Source organism: Argentina silus (genome assembly GCF_951799395.1).
Source record: "Argentina silus genome assembly, chromosome: 8".
NCBI lineage: Eukaryota > Metazoa > Chordata > Actinopteri > Argentiniformes > Argentinidae > Argentina > Argentina silus.
Genome location: NC_139662.1, coordinates 16,789,043 through 16,810,529, shown reverse-complemented (window position 1 = coordinate 16,810,529; position 21,487 = coordinate 16,789,043). Strand labels below are relative to the sequence as shown.

The window sequence follows — 21,487 nt, the reverse complement described above, 5'->3', positions numbered from 1 at the left end:
CCTTACTGTCTGCACCTCAATTTTTACAACAGCAAACGCACTGCTGGAGTCTTTTAGCATTAGCCTGTATGGGGCCAATATCATGCATTTGGTTATCCTCAAAATATCAGAATGTACAGATAGCCTACTGTATAGGCCTACATAAATACCCCTCATAACCCAGCCACTAGGTGACAGCAGAGAGTAGCCTATGCACATTTATTTTAGTCAGATTCAATAATCAACTCTTGAATATGCCTACAGAACAGTAGCCTACTACTACTAATAGTAATAATAATAATATATCTATTTATAGCAATGAGCTATAGCAATGATCATAGATTTAGAGCAGTTCAAGTGTGTTCATATAGCTGGTTTGAAAATTACTGATGGTGTTAAATCAGGTTTTCTGGACATAACAAAGGGTGTCCCACAAGGATTGAATCTTGGTCCAGTTCTTTTGACTATATACATTAACAATATTGGATTATCTGTAAATAACTGTAACCTGCATTTATATGCCGATGACTCTGTTGTTATGAATATGCTATTGCTGACCAGGCTCTTTCTGGGCTACAGTATGCATTCACTGTCCTATAGAAAACATTTGTTGGGCTGAAATTGGTACTTAATGCTAAAATATGTTAATCACAGAAATATTTATCTGATTTATGCATATATACTTTGGGTGGTGCCCCATTGAGCATGTCCCCACTTACCTGGGTATTTGGTTTGACAAAGACTTGACATACAGAAAGCATTTGTTGTGCTGAAATTTGTACTTAAAAAAATGTGTACTTATTTGTACTGGTAAAATCAAGTATATGTTATTTACCAAATCACAGAAAATATTTATTATTTATTTGTGCATATTTGGCATATTTGGTTTGACAAAGACTTGACATTCAGAAAACATACGGAGGAGCTTGTTAAAAAAATAAGATTTAAGGTGGGCTTCTTTTATAGGAATAAATATTGCCTTTCCCTGAACAGCAGAAAGCAGATTGTACAATCAACCTTCATGTCAGTGCTTGATTATGGTGATATCATCTACCAAAATGCAACACACACTACTCTTAAACCTTTGGATGCCATCCCCCATCGCTTTATCACAGGTGATAGTTTTAATACTCACATTCACAATACATTGCATACTTTATCAAAAGGTTGACTGGAAGTCGTTAAAGTCCCGTAGATCTCGTCATTACTCCCTTTTTGTGTACAAAGCCCTACTGTATAAACTCTCGGCTTACCTAACCTCATTATTGAAATTCAAGAACTTAAATTACCTAACTCGTTCTCAGAGTTGGTTAACTCTTGAGGTTCCTCGGGTTTCCACCTAATTGGATAAATCTGCTTTTAGTTATGGTGTACCTCACTGCTGGAACAATCTACAAAAAACATTTCAGTTGGTTGTTTTGGTGCGGCTTGGGCAATTAGGATGTTGATTGAGGACCTCTTTGGTGAAGGATGTGATTGTTTCTCCTGATATATTGTGGTTTTATATGATGTATTGATTGGATATGTAGATTAGATTATAGTGGCTTTGGTCTCAGTGTGTTTTCGCCTGTATAAATAAAGGTTAAATAAAAATGTTCTGCACAAACAAGAAAAACATCACCAAAAAAATCACAAAGACGCAAGACGATTAAAATACAGGTAATTAAATGGAATTGAGCGTAGGCTATATTTCAGTCTTTTAACAAGAACTGTTATCATGGTTATTGCAGACAACATAGGAAAGATAGGTTTTACGCACATCTCTATAGAGCAGGACAAAAGATAATATAACTTAAAAGAAAGGAATGTCCGCTCAAACGGTTTTGCTGCTCCAGTGATTTAATAAAGGCGAAACACACAAACAACATGACGAAGTCACCGTCTTAATTCAATCACTCCAGCAGCAGCACAGGACGGACGTATATAGTGGTCGTTCCGGCACTACAAGTTGGCAACATTACGCATAAAACTGCACAGGCGGGGAGATCAGCCGCGGCAACACTTGTGTTTAAATCACCATCCCGGTTTAAATCAAGCTGTGACATCACTGACCGACTAGCCAAGGGAAGGAGAGGATTCCGATGCACGCAGCCTGTCCCCTCAGCAGATGAAGTTTGGCTGCATTGAAGGCATGAGAGAGAGAGTTATGATGACTACCCGGCGTTAGTCATCCCGTTGAATTGAATAACTCATGGATTAAATGAGAGGAAGTTCTGTTTCAATGCGATCCTCTCAAAGGGGGAAAGAAACGGACAAGAAATGAACAACGTAGAAGGAGACAGCGGTGCGCCAACGAGGGCGCACCGGTCCCAGAGACAGGCCAAGGCTGTTGGCCAGAAGAAGAATCGCACCTCATCGACAACACAACCCAAAAATGCCCCAGGTTGTCCCCCATCCAATACTTGTGGAGTCACGGGCACTTTAGTTACCCGGCGCGTTACGGGCAACGGGAAGGAGGTGAAACCGGAGAAAGGGAAGCGCCCGGGGAAAGCCGCCCTATCCGTCACCGTGTGCCAAAAGAATCAAAGCGCACAGAGGAAACTGTCTAATGCCAGCAGCAATGCCTCTGAGGATTTGAGCAAGGACTCTGGTTGCACGTCAGGAAAACTATCGCCCTCAGACAGCAGTTCTGAAATGTCTGACTGCCCGTCGGAGGGAAATAAAGTTTCTGTGAACACTCAAAGTGACAGTGAGATGAGTGGATCAAATGGGAAAGGTGATGCTTGTAACACTTTATCCGACATGAGCGGAGACAACTCGTACCCGTCCACAGGGACATCACAGGACAATGTCATTCATTCTGGTGGTGATGGCAATTCTGGATGCGAAGGGTCCCTTGCTTCTCTCCCCACATCTCTGGCTTTCTCAGACCCGACCGGGGAGCTGATGGGAGAGACACACGAGGATCTTGTCAGAGAAGTTGAAGACTTGAGATCAGAAAATGAATATTTGAAAGTAAGATGGGTCATCAATGTGTTATAGGGCCTAGCATAACGCGTAAAAGTCTATATTTACTAACACTCTGCCTCAGTTGAATGCAGACAACTAAAACAATGCACGTGACGTGAATTTGTTACAGGGCCAGAGCCGATTATACTTTCTGTAATTGCCCGTGTCACCCTTAATTACTGATGACTGGCGCACATGTACGAACGAACCTAACCCTAACCCATGGTAGGACAATCCCAAACCTTCATAAATAGATTTGAGTAAATGCTACACTGTACCTCCACTAACACACACATAAGGCCGTCAATATTTCCTGTAAAAAAAGTACAAATCAATGGATTTCTCTCACCAACCTCCTGAGCAATAATTTGACCCATTTTCTATGTGTTACCCATAAAACCAAGTTTCCAACTTGATATTTCATGCAGTCTAAAACACCTTCAAATATAACACTTATTGGTTGAGATCAGAAGGCAACAAGAATGTAATGAATGTGAGGATGATGATGGTTATGATGATGTGTTTTGTGCCTCACTAGGATGAGATGGAGGAGTTGCGCTGTGAGATGCTGGAGATGCGGGACATGTTCCTGGAGGAGGAGGTGCATCAGCTACAGGACTTGAGGCTGCAGCTGGATCAGGCCAATAAGATGTGTCGCATCCTGCAGTACCGTCTGCGCAAGGCCGAACGCCGCAGCATCAGGGTGGCCCAGACAGGACATGTGGATGGGGAACTCGTTCGCACCCTGGAACATGATGTCAAGGTGAGGCGCGTGTGTTTGTGTACGGAGAGCTCACTCACAAATTGACAACATACTATTTTCAGGAAACATTGTAAGCTGGTAGGAACTACAGAAATCCGTTCCTTAGGCACAGAAATACTTCCTCCTCTCGCACAATGTGATGTTGGCTTGAGTGAATCATTGTGACTCAGCCAGTATCCTTTTCAGAGAAAAAACCCTCAATTGGCTTAACTGAATTCCACCACAATGTCCCATTAGTTCAGGGTTTTATAGAACTACATTGTCCACATCCTGTGACTCAATTTTACAATTGGACATTCCAGGACTGTAATTATTCAACACAAACAATGACTCAGCTAGCCGAACTGTATGTTGCACATCCTTTCATGCTTAAAGAAGTTTGGATGTTTTTTGTTGAATTAATCTGTGTTCGTTTACTGTTGTGTCCCAGCCCGATCGTGGGAGCAGTCAAGCCCCTATGATAAAGGCCAGCCTCATGAGTGGGTTGTGCGGGTGGAACCCTACAGAAAGTTTACTGTCATGATGGACGATTCCTCTGTTGGAGATTGCCATGGCTCAGTTTCTTTACACAGCTGCATGTGGTGATAGAATGTCCACCAGCAGCATAGATGAGAATTAGATACCCTGACACGTGCACACATGTGCGTGCACATACACACCATCCCCATCCCCATCCCACACAAACACTCCCATTTCTCATGCAGAGCTCTTCTGCCTCTGCGTATTCCTACCAAAAGATATCCAGAGTTTCTGTATTAGACACTCCTTAATCATATGTTTAACACCATCTCATAATCACATGCACACTCAGGAGTACACTCAATGTAGTTCTGTGAGGTTTCACTCACCTAATCACAGCAATATACAATACAGTCGAATTCAACATGCAGAAAAGACTAAATGGAGAGTCTAGCTAATAAGCCTGCAGCAATAATGACAATAAAGTATTTTTTAATGAAGACAGTTATTGTTCCTATTATCGTCAGTTAGTGTCAGGAAAAACCCCAGGCCAAATAATGTCTAAATAAATGGCTGTGCCTGACTTCTGCTGACAGGTCGCCAAGAATGTATCACTCCGCCTGCACAACGAGTTGGAGTCCGTACAGAAGAAGAATTCCCAGCTGGAGTGGGAGAATGAGGGGCTGCGGGAGAGGCTGCAGGACCTGGAGGTGACGAAGCAGGTCCTGCAGGCAGAGATGGAGAAAGCCAGAGAGGTACTACTTTTGAGTTGGCAGATGTTGCTCATAACCACTGATACCAGGTCATATATTGTTTTCTCATCTCATGGGCGAGGTTAGGATTGGGAAGGATCTAATCTGACCTCTACTTTTGAGCTATTATCTTTTACACTGTCATCAACTGCTCTCCACTACCACCCCACTGTATTTGAGGAACCCACTGTGGATACACTCTTAGAAATAATAGAATGGGTTCTCAGGATGTCCCTGTGGGAGAACCCTTTGGTTCTGGGTTTTTATTTATGGCATTTACCTCCTTTGGAGCTAATTTGGGTTCTAGGTGGAATCCAAATGCATTCTTCAAAGGGTTCAGTGAATAACCATTTTTCAAAGTCCAATGCTCCATATAATATTCCACACAGCTGCGCTATCTGAACCAGTTACTCCCCCTAACCAGTTACTCCCCCTATCCCGCTGTCACTCTGAAGTGAGGTGACAGGTGACCCTGGTCTGCATCCCAAGGCTGTGTGCTGAGGGCACGGCTAGCAGCTGACTGACCACTGACAGGGCGGGGCGAATGAGTGTGGCATGTAGGAGTCTGAACTCTGGGCACAGCTGACGTTCTCACCAGAGGCTTCAGAGACAGATAGAAAGAGAGGGACAATAATAGATCAAGAGTTTTTCTCTCTCTCTCTCTTTCTCTCTCTCTCTCTCTCTTTCTGTCTCTCTCTTTCTCTCACTTACCCTCTCCCTCTCTCTTTCTCTCACTTACGCTCTCCCTCCCCCCACCCCTCAATCTAAATCTGGATCAGGATGTATTATAATGGATATAAAAGGCTGTGGTTTAGGCTCTGGCATACTGACCCACAACCATCACTGAATACTATGCCATGAACTGGTGGTTACATTCTCTCATTTTCTCTTCAGTCTCTCTCTCTCTCTCTCTCTCTCTCTCTCTCTCTCTCTCTCTCTCTCACTCTCTCTCACTCTCTCTCTCTCTCGCTCTCTCTCTCTCTCTCTCTCTCTCTCTCTCTCTCTCTCTCGCTCTCTCTTAGTCTTTCCTTCTGGCCATGAGTTGGCCCAGGTCTTTGTTGATAATGATGGTGCAGTCAATCCAGACACACATGCTCAGTTTAATCCAGGATTCGGTACTTGGCGTCAGCTCAGCCTGGTCCGCTCATCTGAGACAGCTGCTAGTCCCCCTGATCCTGACTGGGGAAATCCACTTAGATTACCTAATCTGGGCAGACTAGTCACAGGGAACCTATTCAACATCACGTGAGGGAAGATGAACATTCTAATGACCAGTACTTCTGTATCTGCAACTCTTCGGTCTGTAACCCTGTTTACTAGACTTGGTCCATAAGAGTGAAAGTACTGTGCAGTACAATTGTCAGGGTTTTGTCCAGGTCCTCAGTACCCCAAGGGCAAAACCACTCAACTCCATTACTCTGATATATGAAATAAGTGTGTAATGGCACATTAATATAATGTTGTTACTTACGTAATTCCAGTATTACTATACAGGTACAAAAGCAATGAGGTCGCAGCTCACTTTTAATTACATTTCCGCCAACAACATAGCAGTTATTTCCTTTCATCATTCTGCTTTATGCAACGCAGTGAATGGCACTAATGCACCATGTGATTACTGCTGATATTACATTACTGGTCTCATGAATTGAATACAGGTTAATTCATCTATAACCCTAATAGTGATAGCCCTCACTGTGGTTATTCATCCAGTTTTCCACAGTAACCCTCAGCACTTTAACCCCTTGTCTGCTACTAGATAATGCCCCAGACAGAGCAAGGCAGCAGCCTACTTTCCTCTCATATTCAGCCCTGTAAACATACTCCACTAACATAAATTAAGAAGTGTTGTACTTTCAGAAAGAAAACATGTGTGTGTAATGCAGATGCAATGACTATATATCACCAATGTAAAAGCCCAAAAACTATTGTACAGTACCAGATTGCCCCTTTAATGTGTAATTCACTTCTGTTTGTGTCCCTTTAAATGCTGAATTAAAGCACCGATATCTAAATTGGTAGCAACGTTATGAGTGACAGGAGAGGAGAACTGAAAGAAAGGGGGGTTCATTCTTTGGTGACAGTTGACATCTCTATCCCTTCCTCCTCTGACATTTGTTTCACTGTGTGGGGTGATATATATTCTGTTGAATCCTCAAAATTCATTGAAGTTTTTTGAATCCCCAGAATTCTCTGAGGAGAAAAACTGCCCGATCACCAACAGGAAGGACTGAGAAAAAACTCTCCCCACAGGTAAAGAATGAATATGTCATTTTCATGTTAATTTATCACAGAAAAAAACATAATTAGTTGTGGCTCCAAATACTGTCAATAAGTAACTTTGAGGTATAAGCTCAAAATAAGTTCAGTTCAAGTTTATTTGAACATCTTTGTACATTATGCAGAACATACATAAAATATGATGTAAATATTTTAAATACAGGTAAAATGATAAAATCGACTTACTATATATGGAAATGGACTCAAGAACAACACATACTGTCACTATTTGTTCCTGAAGTCTTTCATGTCGTGACTCTCTTCCTCAGGATGACAGTGCTGATTTGAAGTGCCAGCTCCACTTTGCCAAGGAGGAATCAGCTCTCATGTGCAAGAAGCTGACTAAGCTTGTGTCTGAGAACGAGAGCATGCGTGAGGAACTGGCAAAATACCGCTCCGTCTACGGAGACGTAGATGCTACATGCTCCTCCGAGGGCACCGCCAACTCCCCCCACACCAGGGAGGCAGAGGTCAAAGTTCACCTGCGGCTAGTGGAGGAGGAGGCCACGCTGCTCAGCCGCCGCATAGTGGAGCTGGAGGTGGAGAATCGCGGACTGAGGGCAGAGATGAGCGACATGAGAGAGAAAGGAGGAGGAGAAGGAGGGGTAGAGGAGGACGAGGAGGCGAAGGAGGGGGCCAGGGAACATCTGGCTTTAATGACCCCAGTGGGGGAGAGGGATGAAGGGGAACAGGTCTTGAAGGTGGGGTACGTGCAATTTGAGGAGGAGGCAGTGAGAGAGGGGCAGGGGACGGCTGTGCTTGAGTGTTCTCAGGTAGCGATAGAGCTTCAGCATGGAGATATTGACCAATCACAGGCAGAGAGAATGTTTCCCGTCAGCCGGATCCCACGTGAGGGGCCTGTAGGGGGGGAACAGGACCCTCTGGACCCCCTGAACAGTCAGGAGAACCACGCAGATAAAGAGGGGGGCAGAGTTTTGAGCGTGAAAGACCAAGAGGCCCTACTTACCCTGCGAGACCATGCCTGCCTCTTGAGTTCAGCAATCCAGCTCCTAGCCACACCTGCCAAAACTGGACACAGCTTCCTTCCCTCATCTCCCCATATCCCCCGGGCAGAGGCAGACCATCAGGAGGAGCCACACACGCAAGGGCCCTTGTATGGGGCTCTGGAGCTTCTCCAGACCATGCTGCAGGCCTTCATGGGGAGGGTGGAGAGCCTGGCGACACCAGGATGGGAGCTGGGGTCTGTGTCTGGGGTCTGTGGCATTCTGTGTGAGGGAGAGACACAGAACATCACAGTGCCCACAGCTAGGCAGGAGACTGGTGAACGCTTGCACACAGCAGAGGTGAAGGAGAGAGAGAAGGAGGCAAGGCAGGGACTTCCCTCTCAGAGGGACCACCCCCACAGCTGCAGGGACCCGGTCATGCGGCTCACCTTACAGGTGCTCTGGGTCCTCCACCACTGGTGTCTGAGGAAGAGGTCTGACCTGGAGGGCAAGGAGGTACAGTAGGAGGGTAGGGGACAGGATAGAGGGCGGGATTGAGGGACATGAACTGTCTGCAACATGGATAACTGTACAATTCATTAATGATTTTGTTTTCAATAGCAAAATAACCATGAAAACCATGTTTAAATGTGCAAGCTCTACCTTTAAAATTCAGGTCAAAATTATTGTCCCTGCAATTGTTTGTAAAGAGAAAAAGGCTATATACCAATATAACCATTTGTTCATTGTTTTTCCACCAGTTACAGATTGCCCCTTTAAGCGTATAATTATGCTTTGTTCTAGACCAGAGACACTACCATGTCAGTGCTGCGGGGGTTGTTGCAGGAGTTAGGAGCAGAGCTGCAGGAGAGGAACATGGATGACCATGAACAGAGTGAGATAACTGAGGTAAGGAAGGCCTTTTAGATTCCCTTTAGATGATTTGTCCACTGGTGTGTCTGTGAGTGTGTGGCTCAATGATAAGCCCAGCTGATGGGCTCTCTGGCAGGGCCTCCCTTGTGCATGCAGTTAAGAGGCATCATGAAAGGACTCGTGTCACAGTATTTAGGCTAATCTCTTTTGGGGGCTGCAGCCAAGCAGGACAGGCAATGTGAATCAACTGCAGAGACAGAGAGAAAGTGAGAGATAAAGAGAGAGAGAGAGATAGAGATATATATATATATATATATATATATATATATATATATATATAGAGAGAGAGAGAGAGAGAGAGAGAGAGAGAGAGAGAGAGAGAGAGAGAGGGAGAGAGAGAGAGAGAGAGAGAGAGGGAGAGAGAGAGAGACAGAGTGAAAGAAAGAGAGAAAGGGAAAGGGAAAAGAGAGAGAATGTGATGCATCAGGGTATGAGGTGAAAGAGAGAAAGTTGCAATGAAGTTATCTGTGTGGGCAGAAAAGAAAGCCCACTGAGCTTATGACTCACTGTAATTCCAAAGCATGTGATCTGTTAAAAAGATAAGAAAATTCAAGGGTAAAACATTTCCTTTGTTTATTCATCTTTGTCCATTCATCACTTCCTGTTCTGTTTTTTTTCCAACACATGTTGGATGATAACCTCAAACATGTTTTTGCTTTCCTGTCTCAGTGTATTTGCTTGGCAAACACAATAGTAATTCCAATCTGACTCTTATTTGAAAAATACCATTTGCAATTTGATGTTTGAGCTGTTGCCAAAGGGATAGTCAGCCATGCAACATGAACAGCCACAAGCTGGTGTTTTAGGTGGCCTAGTGAGTCTAGGAATTTAGGAAGAGCAGATTTATAGTATTCATTAGATGGATGTTTTTCCGACTCTTTCCTTGTACTTAACACACCATAATCCCTGGTTTCCTCACAGACACACTTTCGCTCAACGAGACGTTGCATCTTATTACTGCATTACAGATTTGTAGTGGATTCACTTTATTATAGAACACTGTCTGGTCCTGTGTAGATATATTAATATAGAGTGTGAAATTGAATTATGAATGACTGAAATGACTGGAACTTTGTTTTACTCCGCCAGTATCCTGATCACGATATGTTTGGAGATGGAGGACAGTCAGAAACCAAACGGTCAGTCCCCTTTGAGACTCACTCAGTTACACATCTACACACACAGACACACAGACACACAGACACACAGACACACAGACACACACATACACACACACACACACACACACACACACACACACACACACACACACACACACACACATTTTTTGGAGTAATAATGCTTTTATCTAGTACTTAGTAAGTACCTGCTTAATACCGGGATGTAAAATAAAGGGGTTACCAAAAAGGAAAAGTCTAATCACCGACTTAGAGTCTTGATACCATGTGTTCACAGGACATATAACACCAATGGGACGAGGCACAAAGCAGACATTTTTGGGTCCAACAAGAAGAACTGGTGTTACCTGAGCAGAGAGGCTGCTCAGCTGGACCGAGGGGACCCGTTTAAAACCTGGGACCACCCCGTCATGGCCCCCAGCTTCCCTGACCTGGATTTAGACCAGATGACCCAGGAGAGGAGCCACACTGCTCCGGAGAAGACCACCATCCGCATCTACTACAGCCCTGCCTCGGCACAGAGAGTCCATACGGCTCGGCTGAAACACAGCCCCACCAACACCACCACCACTGATAGACACAATGTCACTGCATTCTCCCCCAGGGTTACAACACCCACAAGGTCTGTCTCACCTCTATGTTTGCGCCTCTCTGCGAACTTGAGTGACGACATGAAGGAAATGACAGCTTGCTTACGCCAGGCGGTCCACCCCAGTTCAGGGGAGCGGAGGACGGGAAGGGTCAGTGATGGGTGGATGATGGATATGGTCAACTCTGGCACTCAGACTCTGCAGCCACTGATGGTGAGTGTGGGTTTGCAGACAGAGGGGCCCCATGGTGTGGGGGTGGTCGTGAAGAGCTGCTCTCCCCGGGTCCTCTCCTCCTCCTTGGTCAACGCTCGCACTAACCACATCTCCACCTCCCTGGAGAGGGTACCAGGCAGGACCGAGAGGCCCAAAACTGGCTCCCCAAAAATGTATCGCAGACACTCTGTCTCAGCTTCATCCTCCTCCTCTTCCTCCTCCTCCTCCTTCTCCTCATCCGCCGCAATCTCTTTCACCTCCTCCTCCTCCGCCTCCAACGCCAACCCTGCCAGAGAGCATACTTTATGGAGCCTGTCCCATTGTGGTCCCACTGGGTCGACATGGGCCCGCCCCACCAACACAAATACCAGAACAGGTCCAGGACCAGGACTTAACCATAGAACCCTGAACAGTGATGTCAACAGCACAGCAGGCCGCAACAACAACAATATGAAACCCGCCATCAAACCAGTAGGGGCCAACAACCGCTACGGCCTGGTCACAGAGTTCCTGCGCAGAGTGAGCGGTCGGGCGGACAAACCACCACCAGCTGGAGGGCAGAAGGTGAAAAGCGGAGGCCCAAAAAACCTGGAGCGAGTGCCCTCCTCTAGATCCCCGCCTGCCGCCGCTCCCCTACACAGGAATGACAGCGTGACCAAGATCGTCAACCAGAGGTTCATGAAGCAGAGAGAGGAGGCGAGCCCCCGCGCCCAGAGGGAGGAGAAAGGGCCAGGTCAGAACCAGGCTGTCAGAGCTCTCAACAGAGACCAGAGCCTGAGTACCATGGCATCGGAGGTGAGTGACACACACAGGCGCCATATCCACAGATGCAGACCTCAACGAGACTCACTGTGTACTCATATTCAACTCATCATATTCATATACTCTCATATTCTTCTGTTTAATGTCTTGCTATTTCACACATATAATATTAATATAGTAATATAGCTTGCTTTTCATTGATAACATCCAATACAGTGCCTTCAGTAAGTATTAACCCCCCTGGACATTTTCCACATTTTGTTGTGTTACAACCTGACTTTGTTGTGTTACAACCTGACCAGATTTTTTTTGTCATTGATCTACACAAAATACCCTATAATGTCAAAATGAAAATTGGGTTTTAGAAATGTTTACAAATTAATTAAAAATGAAAACCTGAAATGTCTTAAGTCAATAAGTATTCACCACCTTTGCTATGACACTCAAAAATTTGCTCAAATGCAAAAATGTCTTCAACAAGTCACTCAGTAAATTGAATTGAGTCCATCTGAGTGGAAGAATAATAGTTTATGTCATTTTGGAATTAATATCTTTGTTTTTATATAGGATATTTGTGTAGATCAGTGACAAAAACAATAAATTAAATCTATTTTAAAATCAGTTAAATGTATTTTTAAAGTCAGAGTCCACAAATTGTGGAAAAAGTCCAGAGGGGTGAATACTTCAACACTTACTACTGAAAGCATCATATCTAAAATCTCTCTCTCTGATTTCTTTCCCTCATCCCCTGCCTCCACAGGATGGTAACTATGACTGTAGCTCCAAGTCCTTGACCTTCTGCTTCGCCCGTTCGTCTCGGTCCTCACAGCGCCACGCCTCTAGCCAGAGCAAGCTACCCCGAAATGGACACCCCTCCTCAGCAGTCAGCGGGTCAGGAGACCCCGACTGTGAACAAAGGGCCGCGACACATTGACACCACTGACTGGACAGCTGAAGGGATTCCAATGGACATGGAGCTCTGACATGGAGAATCCGAAGACTGACGTTTGGAATTCTGAATTCAGCCCTCAGGATGGATGGATAGAATGGGAGTACTTTAGAAACCATGGTTGTGATTGTGGCAGTACAGGTATTTGGGATAAATTCATGCCCATTGTACTATTAATAGCTTGTCCTTATGAAATGTGGTGGAATACTGTGCAGTACTGTGTTAGAATTTTGTTTTCTTGGTTTTCTTTCAGTTCAACCCACAGCAGTGGGTAACACTTCTGTTTACAAATGTCTGCCTGCCTGATCCTCATTATAACTGATAAGAGTAAAAGACGACGAAATTGTACTGTATTTTGGAACGTTTTAAAATATGTAACTAACAACCTTTTTTTGATATGGCACTTATAGTCAATACCAATAACTTTTATATAATCTTAAATAACTATGATATTTTGTTGACCTGTATGAGTAACTTCAGAATTGGATAAATAAAATTTGTGAAATATAAAAAGGGTCACCACCCCCTGCAATTTTGTTGATTGTTAAGAACCGCATTTTCAACTACACACTTCCAAATACACACTAAAGGCTTTTGTCTTCCTCACAGTTCACCGAAACAATATCACTGAGATGTTACCTGGCAACTGAGCCTGATCCGGTCATGAGTTCAAAATTACAGCTTTCACCTTCAAACCTAACTTGACCAGCCCGAGACACGTGGGTATTGGTTGGGACTCCAGGGTATGGGCAGCTGGTCCTTAAGTCACATGCTCAAAAACACAGGGGAAAACACTAAGTAGTTAATGAGATAACATTTCCCGTCCCCTGTTCAGTATGACTTTAGACCTCCCTTTCTCTGTATCCCTCTCTCTCTTTGACTTTCACTTCCTTATGTCCGATGGTATTAGCTTGGAATTGTTTTATAGAGTGAATGCTTCTAAGGCTATGTTGGTTTTTAGTAGTGTACATGCATAAAAACAGGTAAACAAAAATCTGTTACACTTCTACAAAAAAAGGGAATATTTTTACGTTGTAGGTGCATCCAAATCCAATTTAGCAATACATAGCATGCAAATACATGGGGTTGGTAAGCGTTGAAGGTTAGCGGTACCCAAGGGAAAAGGGAGGGCAAAGCGCTGATACCTTCACTATCTTAATAGGATGTTGACGGAGCAGACTACGGCTACAGTAGAGCGCCATTTCAAGGTGTGGCAGGCAGCTGGCCTAGTTCAAGCGTAGGGCACAGTGTAGGGTTCACTGAACCACACTAGTATTACATTCCCGCTGGGACCATATATACTAAAAAATGTATGCACTCACTGTCAAAGTCTCTTTGGATATCAGGTAAATGGCATATATTATATATTATATTATTATTATTATTACATTTCTGCTTATGATGAACTTCCCATTTTAACTTCCCTTCTCAAGTCAACTTCTTTGTATTTTCAATGACTTAACATTTCACAAATGATCCATAAGTATTTTTAAATATTCAAACTGACCTTGCCCTCTCATTGACATAAGCCCACAGAAATGTTTACTAACGTTTATACTTCGACTGTCCACACGGGGAGCTATCTTTCATTATTTCAATTTACTGGAACTACTCCTCGCATTTTGTTGACTACTATTTACAAGCAAAGAGGGCCACGTTTGCTGCATACAACTGGAATGCTTTATTATTAACAATACATGAGACATATCAATAAATGCCTCCCATCCCAGCTTCATAAAGGGGAATGGAATCTGTTTACACAAGGTTCGATTCATATGATTTCGAGAATGATCAGAAATTCCAGAATGGCTTGAAGAGTCTCCAGGCGTCCAACGACGACACTGTTTTGGGGATGAAATTATTCTTTTACAATCGGTACGTGCAGTCAGTGCTAGTACAATATATTTGTGCACTGACTTGAAATACCATTGATTTTTCTATCCACATATGCAAGTATTGCAGTGTATGGGACATAGTCAGCACCGCCATTTGTATTCTTATTCTTTCCATCTTGACAGGTTTGTCGAGCCCATTGACTTGGATGGATATAAACAATGTCGAGGCACCTCCAATGCAAAGTCCTCAATATCTTCCACGGATGACAGCGTTGAACAGTTGGAGAACTTAGACCACTTGACTATTACAGATTTAAAAGCTTGTGGTGAAAGCGCAGTTGGTGGTGCGTCAGAGGACACAGATGCTCCCCTCTCGTTCGAGGAAGTGATTCGACTGGTCCAGGCAGGCGAGGAGGTCCCTGGACTATCAAAGCTTGACATACAACCTAATTACCAAACTCCCACTCCCTCTCAGATGAAAAGGAGACTGAAACCTTGGGAGGAGTCATAAACACCTATGTGATTTTTACACAACCTAAACGTTTTCCGCCTCAAGCAGCTGTGCAATTCCCTGACTGCACTGAACTTTCTAATAAAACATGCTCTCTCACAGCAGTTTTTGATCACATGAATACGTTTACACAAGACAATCAACGTAAAACTGTACATCCAAAGTGAGACACAATACTGATAACAGACATAGGACAGTGCAAATGAACATACAGTAGAGTTGTCTTTAGTATACAGTGCATGAGGGAGAGAATGTTATATTGGGCAAGAGTGCTTTTATTTCTGAGGATGATGTCTTCATTGAGGTTGAGATGAGCCGAATATATCACAACATTACATAGCCCCTCCCAGTATTGATGGTATTTGGTACATTGATTAGTTCCTGATTCTCGTGAGTATGTGATCATCACTCTCAGGCAGGCCTGCTGGTGAGAGAGCGTTTGGTTCCTGGTCGTGGAGGTGCAGCCAGGAAGCGTGTGTGAGGCCAGCGCTTGGTAGACCTCTTCTGCTTGGCGGCAGTCTCTGCAGCCTCCTGAGTCCTCTGCTGGTTGTCCTTCAGGAGCTCTGGGATGGGGGGCTGGATGATGGGCAGCAGACTGGTGTAGGGCATGGCCTTATACACCCTCAGCTACAGAGAGACGGGAATGTGTTTTCCTGAGTGACCCTTGGAATGTGGTTTACCAGACCCCCAGATCTCTGTTGATAACATGTCAGACTCACTGGCACCAAGCCTAACTGACATGAGCCTTATGTCCTGGTTTCATGTATATTACCTACTATAAAATTGACTGCAAACTCTTTGTGGTTGCCACTTCCCTGCTGACCATTCTCCTGGACAGTTGTGTGGTGTCCTAGATCGATTTGACTAATAAATTGTCTTTATTTAACTTTCAATTTGAGATTATCCATCTATCAATTTGAGATTATCCATTTGAGATTATACAATTATCCATCTTCTTCCACGCATCATTGGAGACAGGAGATGCTTAACCAACCATTATGCAGGGCACACATCAATAACCCTAACCCTAACTGAACCAGAAAGAGTGACTTTACATTCCAGAGCAGTGATCCTCAAACCTGGTCCAGGAGAGTTGCAGTACTACTGTACAGGTGTTTTGTCCCTGCAGCTCAGCCGTGACACACCTAATTCAACTATCAAGGTTTTGAAGATCAGTTGATTAGTTTAATCAGGTGTGAGAGCACTAGACTGGGACAAAAAACCTGGACCCACCGTGGTTCTCCAGGACCAGGATAACACAGCTCCAGAGGCTGTTGGGGTCTTGGCTTACCTGCTCTCGACTGCTGAAGGTCATTTGCAGGTCAGGGGCACAGGATGGGAGGTGATGTCTCACCTTCTGTTTGTATGCCCGCCCTAAAATGCGGCTGGTCTGAGGGAATGAGAGTCAAAGCAAACATTTTAGTTTATAGTTTTTTTTATAAGTAACTATACAAAAAACATACAAAGGTTAGAGGCACAGAGAGGACAGAGTTTAACAACACAGCACTCAACTTATTTGAAATAACTGGAATAGATTCAAATGAAAACTTAAAAATGGTGTGCTTGTCTATGCCATATTGGGATTTACTTTACTGTAAACAGAGAATGCTGCATTATACTGTAGTGTCGCTGTGTTATTGGCATATATTTGTGGGAGTGTGGACTTGAGGGAACTTGAAGCTCACCTGCTTGCCCTTCTCCTGCCACAGTCTCCATGTGTTCTCGATCTGCTCGTCGCTGTACTTGATAATCCGCGGGTCGGTCGGAACCAGTTCCCTCAGCTGCGTCGTGGCTTCGCCGAACTTGGTGGTGGCAGACTGCTGCCTCTTCTGGGCAGTCAGGCTCTCCAGCAAGCGTTTGGCACAGCTGGGAACAGAACAGGGAAGTGCAGAAAGGTGACATGAGTAGTGCCAGGAGATTTTCTTCAACATGTCTTGGCATGATCAGGAAAAACCTCTGGGCCCTAGAAATATAGCAATCTCTCTTACAGTGCATGGATGGGTAAAGTGCATGAAGCCAGAGCCCTTTCTATCTGTCTATCTATCTATCTTTCTATCAGGAGAGAGAGGGGTTCCTAACTTCAACCTTTTCCCTCACCTCCAATGAGGATGCTTCCCCTGGTTGAGGACCTTGAGTGTCTGACAGGAGCCCACGATCTTCACGTCTACTGGGAGCTGCCTGGGCAAGATGTTGGGATCTCCCACGTGCCACAGACCCTGCCCAAACGTGCCTGAGACAAGGAAGAGAAAACAGGGCAAATCTGAGTGATGATACTGTGACTACTAGTCTACTCTTAAGCCATCTAGTACCAGCTAATGTGGTATGATCTGGGAAAACACCAATCAAGCTTTTGAGAAGTTCAACAAGGGAGAATATTCCCGGGAAGGTCTTCTACAGACAGACACTCTCCCGACAAATCAGGAGTTTGGGTAGGTGGGGTTCAGAATAAAATGGAGGAATTGGAGGAGGAGGCTCAGAGAAATAATGATAGCCAGATTTCCTGCCTGTGCACGTCCCTCCCGTTCCGTCTATAGGACACCGAAGCCAATTATTGCACAGGCAGTTAGCCTGGAGCAAATGTAATTTGTGGGAGGCAACACCTCTGACTTGAGAGAATAACTCCAAACAGCTAGAGCAAATCAACACTGTCCCCTGGTGGTGGGTGATGGCATTTCTATGCACTGAACCATTACTTCCAATTACTGAACCATTACTTACCAATGTTCTTGATAGGGCCTTGAGTTTCTCTTGACCAGGTCACATGCTCAGGAAAAAAACTACACAGTTCCTGTACTGATAATGATAAAGGCCATTACATGTCATATATATTGCTACGTTGGTGTTGGCGGTGCTTGCATACCAATGTATCTGCCAGCGATGGTCCACAGGCGCACGTTGCAGTCCAGGCTCGCGGTGACGATGACGCGGAAGCGCTCCACGTACTCCAGATGGACGATCCCTTTCAGGTGGCAGCGCCAGGAACTCAGGAGCTTTGGGGGGGTGAGGGATACAGTCCAGCCCTGGAGCATCTGCTCGGAGAGAGGAGAAGAATGATACGTATCATTCACTGGAAAATCATATCCATTATGCAAAACCTCTTCACTAGATATCAAATACAAGTGAACCTCAGTATGTTTCAGATGAAACCCTGAAGAAGGCAGCTTGCTGGTTAACTTACCAACTGCCAAAGAATTCCGGAATACTCACCACCTACAGTGTCAAGTGTTTTATGTGGTATTTACCTAGCAACAATACTTTTATTGGCTACTAATTGAGCCATCATAATTTATGCATTTTTGGTGAATAAAGTTTCCCTTGGCACTGTAGAATGTTGACAATTTGGGTGACTTCATTCACCCTCGGCACTAAATAGGCTATTGACTTTCACTAGGTATCTATAATACAACACAACGCACTCAAAAGTCCCCGACATCAAAGCTGAACTTCGAGTCTCCCGAAATGTAGCATCATTGGTGAATGCTGCGCAAGCTCTGACTAACTGCTACTGTACTGTAGCTGCCAGTACCAACCACCACATGTGCATATTTGCATGAATGAGTTGTACCTCTTTCTCCTGCTCCAGCACCTGTCTTCGTGGCCCCTCCACTTTACAGTAGCGAGGTATGAGTTCAGGCAGTCGCAGGACGTCCTTATTGGATGCTTCCTCCTCGCTCCTCATGTGGTAACAGTACCTCTCAATGTCCCACAGCTGCCAGAGGGACACAGGATGAAGAGAGATGTGTAGAGAGAGAGCAAGGTGAGGAAAGTTAATATGAGGGTTTTTTTTGCCTCTGTACCCCTCCTCCTGCTGTACCATGATATCCCCCTACCATCTCCCCTTCCCGTAACATGATGTATCTCCCCCCCACTGTACCATGATATACCCCTCCCCCTCCTCTTCCTGCTGTAATATGATGTATCCCCCCCCCGCTGTACCATGATCTATCCCCCCCCCCCGCTGTACCATGATCTATCCCCCCCCCCCCCGGCTGTACCATGATGCATCCCCCCCCCCTCCTCTTCCTGCTGTAATATGATGTATCCCCCCCCCCCCCCCCGCTGTACCATGATCTACCCCCCCCCCCCCCCCCCCGCTGTACCATGATCTATCCCCCCCCTCCCCGCTGTACCATGATCTATCCCCCCCCCCCGCTGTACCATGATGTATCCCCCCCCCCTCCTCTTCCTGCTGTAATATGATGTATCCCCCCCCCCCTCCTCTTCCTGCTGTACCATGATCTACCCCCCCCCCCCCCCCCCCCCCCCGCTGTACCATGATGTATCCGTTGCTGTCTCCAGTCAGCAGTATCTGGTCCTGGCTGTCAGTGGACATGGAACAGATGATTGGACCCTCCCTGTGCACAGCACAGAATTTACCCAGAAGCCCTCCATTGTGGCTGATGGACCAGGCGTAGACAAAACCGTCGGCAGAGCTGCTCAGCAGGACGGCAGTGTCAGGGCTGCGCTCGCGGCTGCCCAGGAACAACACCTGACGGTCACAAACAGACACAGAGGTAGACTGTCATCATTGTGACCATGTGTCATTACTTGCTGCTTGTGATATCTGTCGCTTTGGCAATGCAAACATTAGTTTTTCATGCCAATGAAGCCTGTTGAATTAAATTGAATTGAATTGAATTGACTGCATTCAAAACAAACTATTTCATTACGGTAAAGGCAAAATCCCTGTGTATTTTTGCAGGAAATAAAACAGGTGATCTCTGAGCATAAAGTAGTAAATGGTTAAGAAATATACACTTTGATTACAGTTATTTGGTTGGTTAGACGGAATGCTGTTGGGTGTTCATACAGTCCACTGTATAGTTAGTTCCCAGTGTGCATCAGTAAGACTACCTTCTCCACCGCAAACCGAGGTTTCTCCAACTCCTGGTTGACATTCTTGTTTCTCTTGGCCTTGCGACTTGGCAGCAGCGTCGGCCGTCTGGTTGACAGGGATCCGGAAGCTGGAACACAGAGGCTACGTCTGCGGCCCTGTGCAATGCACAGAAAACACACGCAAACACACACACACACAAGCAAACACACACATGTAGCACGCACGCACGCACGCACACTATAACGTTTAATATTATCAATCATCATACAATGAATACAAAAACAAAAACAAAAAAAATAACGACAAACCATGTTCTACCTGCATCTTCTCTGTGTAGGCGGGACTTCCAATGCTTGCCCTCCGTGGCGTCTGAAGGACATGAGGCGGGTCTGGGACTGGGCCCTGAAAACTGCAGCGCCTGATTTGCTGAAGGTACATACGCCCCCCGAAGTCAGTACACATAAGGAAGGACACGCATGCACGCACGCACGCACACATACACCTCTAAATCAGTACACATGAGGAAGGACACACACTGGACATATGTACCTCTACGACGTTGATGGGGGCGGGGCTCATGCCGCTGGGCCGGCGTGCCTGAGGGTTGAGAGACTGACTCATGGCTTTGAGGAACCCGGCCATAGAGCGAAGCCACACATCATCTTCATCCTCCTCCTCCTCCTCCTCCTCCTCCTCCTCGTCTTCCTCCTCCTCCTTGCCCAAACCGTCAGGACTCAGAGCTGTCACCTGCCTCGCTGTGTCCATCACCTGCTCACTCGGTGGAGTTAAGGTGGCCACCAAAAAAATACATTTGTTTGTACTGTACATTGACAAATGATTGTGAATTGTCCAATGGTCTTCTGTCAAGTGCAAACATAATATTATTTTACAATGATTTTGACAATAACATTGTCACGTTTAATGTGTGTGTGTTGTCGACAGTCAGTTCTCCTCACCCGCATTGGCATCAAGGGCAGGGGGCTCTCGCTGGCGTTGAGGCGGCAAAAGGCGTGGCCCGAGTCCATGTTCCAGACGATGATGTCACCACTGTAGGAGGCGGTCACCAGCATCTTGCTGCCGTGGGCGTGCATGGAGTAGATGTCCTCTGAGTGGTACTGGTTCCAGACACGATACTCCATCTCATCCTCGTCCTTATTGTCACTGGGAAGACAGGGAAGACAACCACAGCAAGGGAGAATAGAGATCGAACAAGCACTGACATTAAAGGGGCAATCTGGGATTGCAAAGCGGTCACTTTTTTGGGAAAACAGCTGAAGGACGGGGTTGGAAAAATCTTACACTCTCTCAAATTCATACACAGAGCTATGGATGCAACAATGCCTAGATTCAATACTATACATTGACAGCTCTCTTATGCCTGCACAAATGATGTGACTGAACACACCTGTCTAACCAGAAACACCTATCAAGTCAGTTTTCCAATACTTTTGGTGCCCTGAAATACAGGGACTATGTATAAAAGACTTGTATTGAGGCATTTATGAGTAAAGGCATGAAAGCACTCACAGATACCACATGACCCGCTTGCTCCAGCCTGATACATAGATCCTATCATTGATGTACACGATCCC

At 45.2% G+C, this 21,487-nt stretch overlaps 2 protein-coding genes across 2 annotated transcripts in view; one reads left to right on the top strand and one right to left on the bottom strand.

Annotated features, from left to right (window-relative positions):
- The first annotated feature begins 3,478 nt into the window (after window positions 1–3,478).
- LOC310808034 (microtubule cross-linking factor 2-like) lies at window positions 3,479–13,170 on the top strand. The gene is made up of 8 exons (XM_083674731.1): window positions 3,479–3,691; window positions 4,747–4,905; window positions 7,090–7,155; window positions 7,452–8,642; window positions 8,931–9,035; window positions 10,149–10,198; window positions 10,476–11,796; window positions 12,524–13,170. Exons 1-8 carry the CDS (start codon window positions 3,494–3,496, stop codon window positions 12,695–12,697), a joined length of 3,264 nt encoding a protein of 1,087 aa, XP_083530857.1. The 5' UTR covers window positions 3,479–3,493; the 3' UTR covers window positions 12,698–13,170.
- Window positions 13,171–14,355: 1,185 nt separating this feature from the next.
- The window catches only part of LOC310808033 (WD repeat-containing protein on Y chromosome-like), a 12,669-nt gene continuing 5,537 nt past the window's right edge, over window positions 14,356–21,487 (bottom strand). Inside the window, exons 15-26 of the mRNA XM_083674730.1 lie at window positions 21,423–21,487; window positions 20,852–21,056; window positions 20,445–20,561; window positions 20,214–20,264; window positions 19,913–20,050; window positions 19,332–19,547; window positions 18,624–18,767; window positions 17,919–18,087; window positions 17,156–17,288; window positions 16,744–16,924; window positions 16,350–16,448; window positions 14,356–15,685 (exon numbers count right to left, since the gene is read on the bottom strand). The exon at window positions 21,423–21,487 is cut by the window's right edge and continues 6 nt beyond it. Of these exons, the coding sequence (XP_083530856.1) occupies window positions 15,470–15,685; window positions 16,350–16,448; window positions 16,744–16,924; window positions 17,156–17,288; window positions 17,919–18,087; window positions 18,624–18,767; window positions 19,332–19,547; window positions 19,913–20,050; window positions 20,214–20,264; window positions 20,445–20,561; window positions 20,852–21,056; window positions 21,423–21,487 (1,734 nt within the window). The 3' untranslated portion in view covers window positions 14,356–15,469. The remainder of the gene's footprint in view (window positions 15,686–16,349; window positions 16,449–16,743; window positions 16,925–17,155; window positions 17,289–17,918; window positions 18,088–18,623; window positions 18,768–19,331; window positions 19,548–19,912; window positions 20,051–20,213; window positions 20,265–20,444; window positions 20,562–20,851; window positions 21,057–21,422) is intronic.

Bases quoted from the DNA above. Each gene is read 5' to 3' on its own strand.
- LOC310808034 (XM_083674731.1), top strand. From the start codon at position 3,494: ATGCTGGAGATGCGGGACATGTTCCTGGAGGAGGAGGTGCATCAGCTA. The intron at 10,199-10,475 runs GTCAGTCCCCTT...ATGTGTTCACAG, and splicing joins GGACAGTCAGAAACCAAACG to GACATATAACACCAATGGGA. The intron at 11,797-12,523 runs GTGAGTGACACA...CTGCCTCCACAG, and splicing joins TGAGTACCATGGCATCGGAG to GATGGTAACTATGACTGTAG.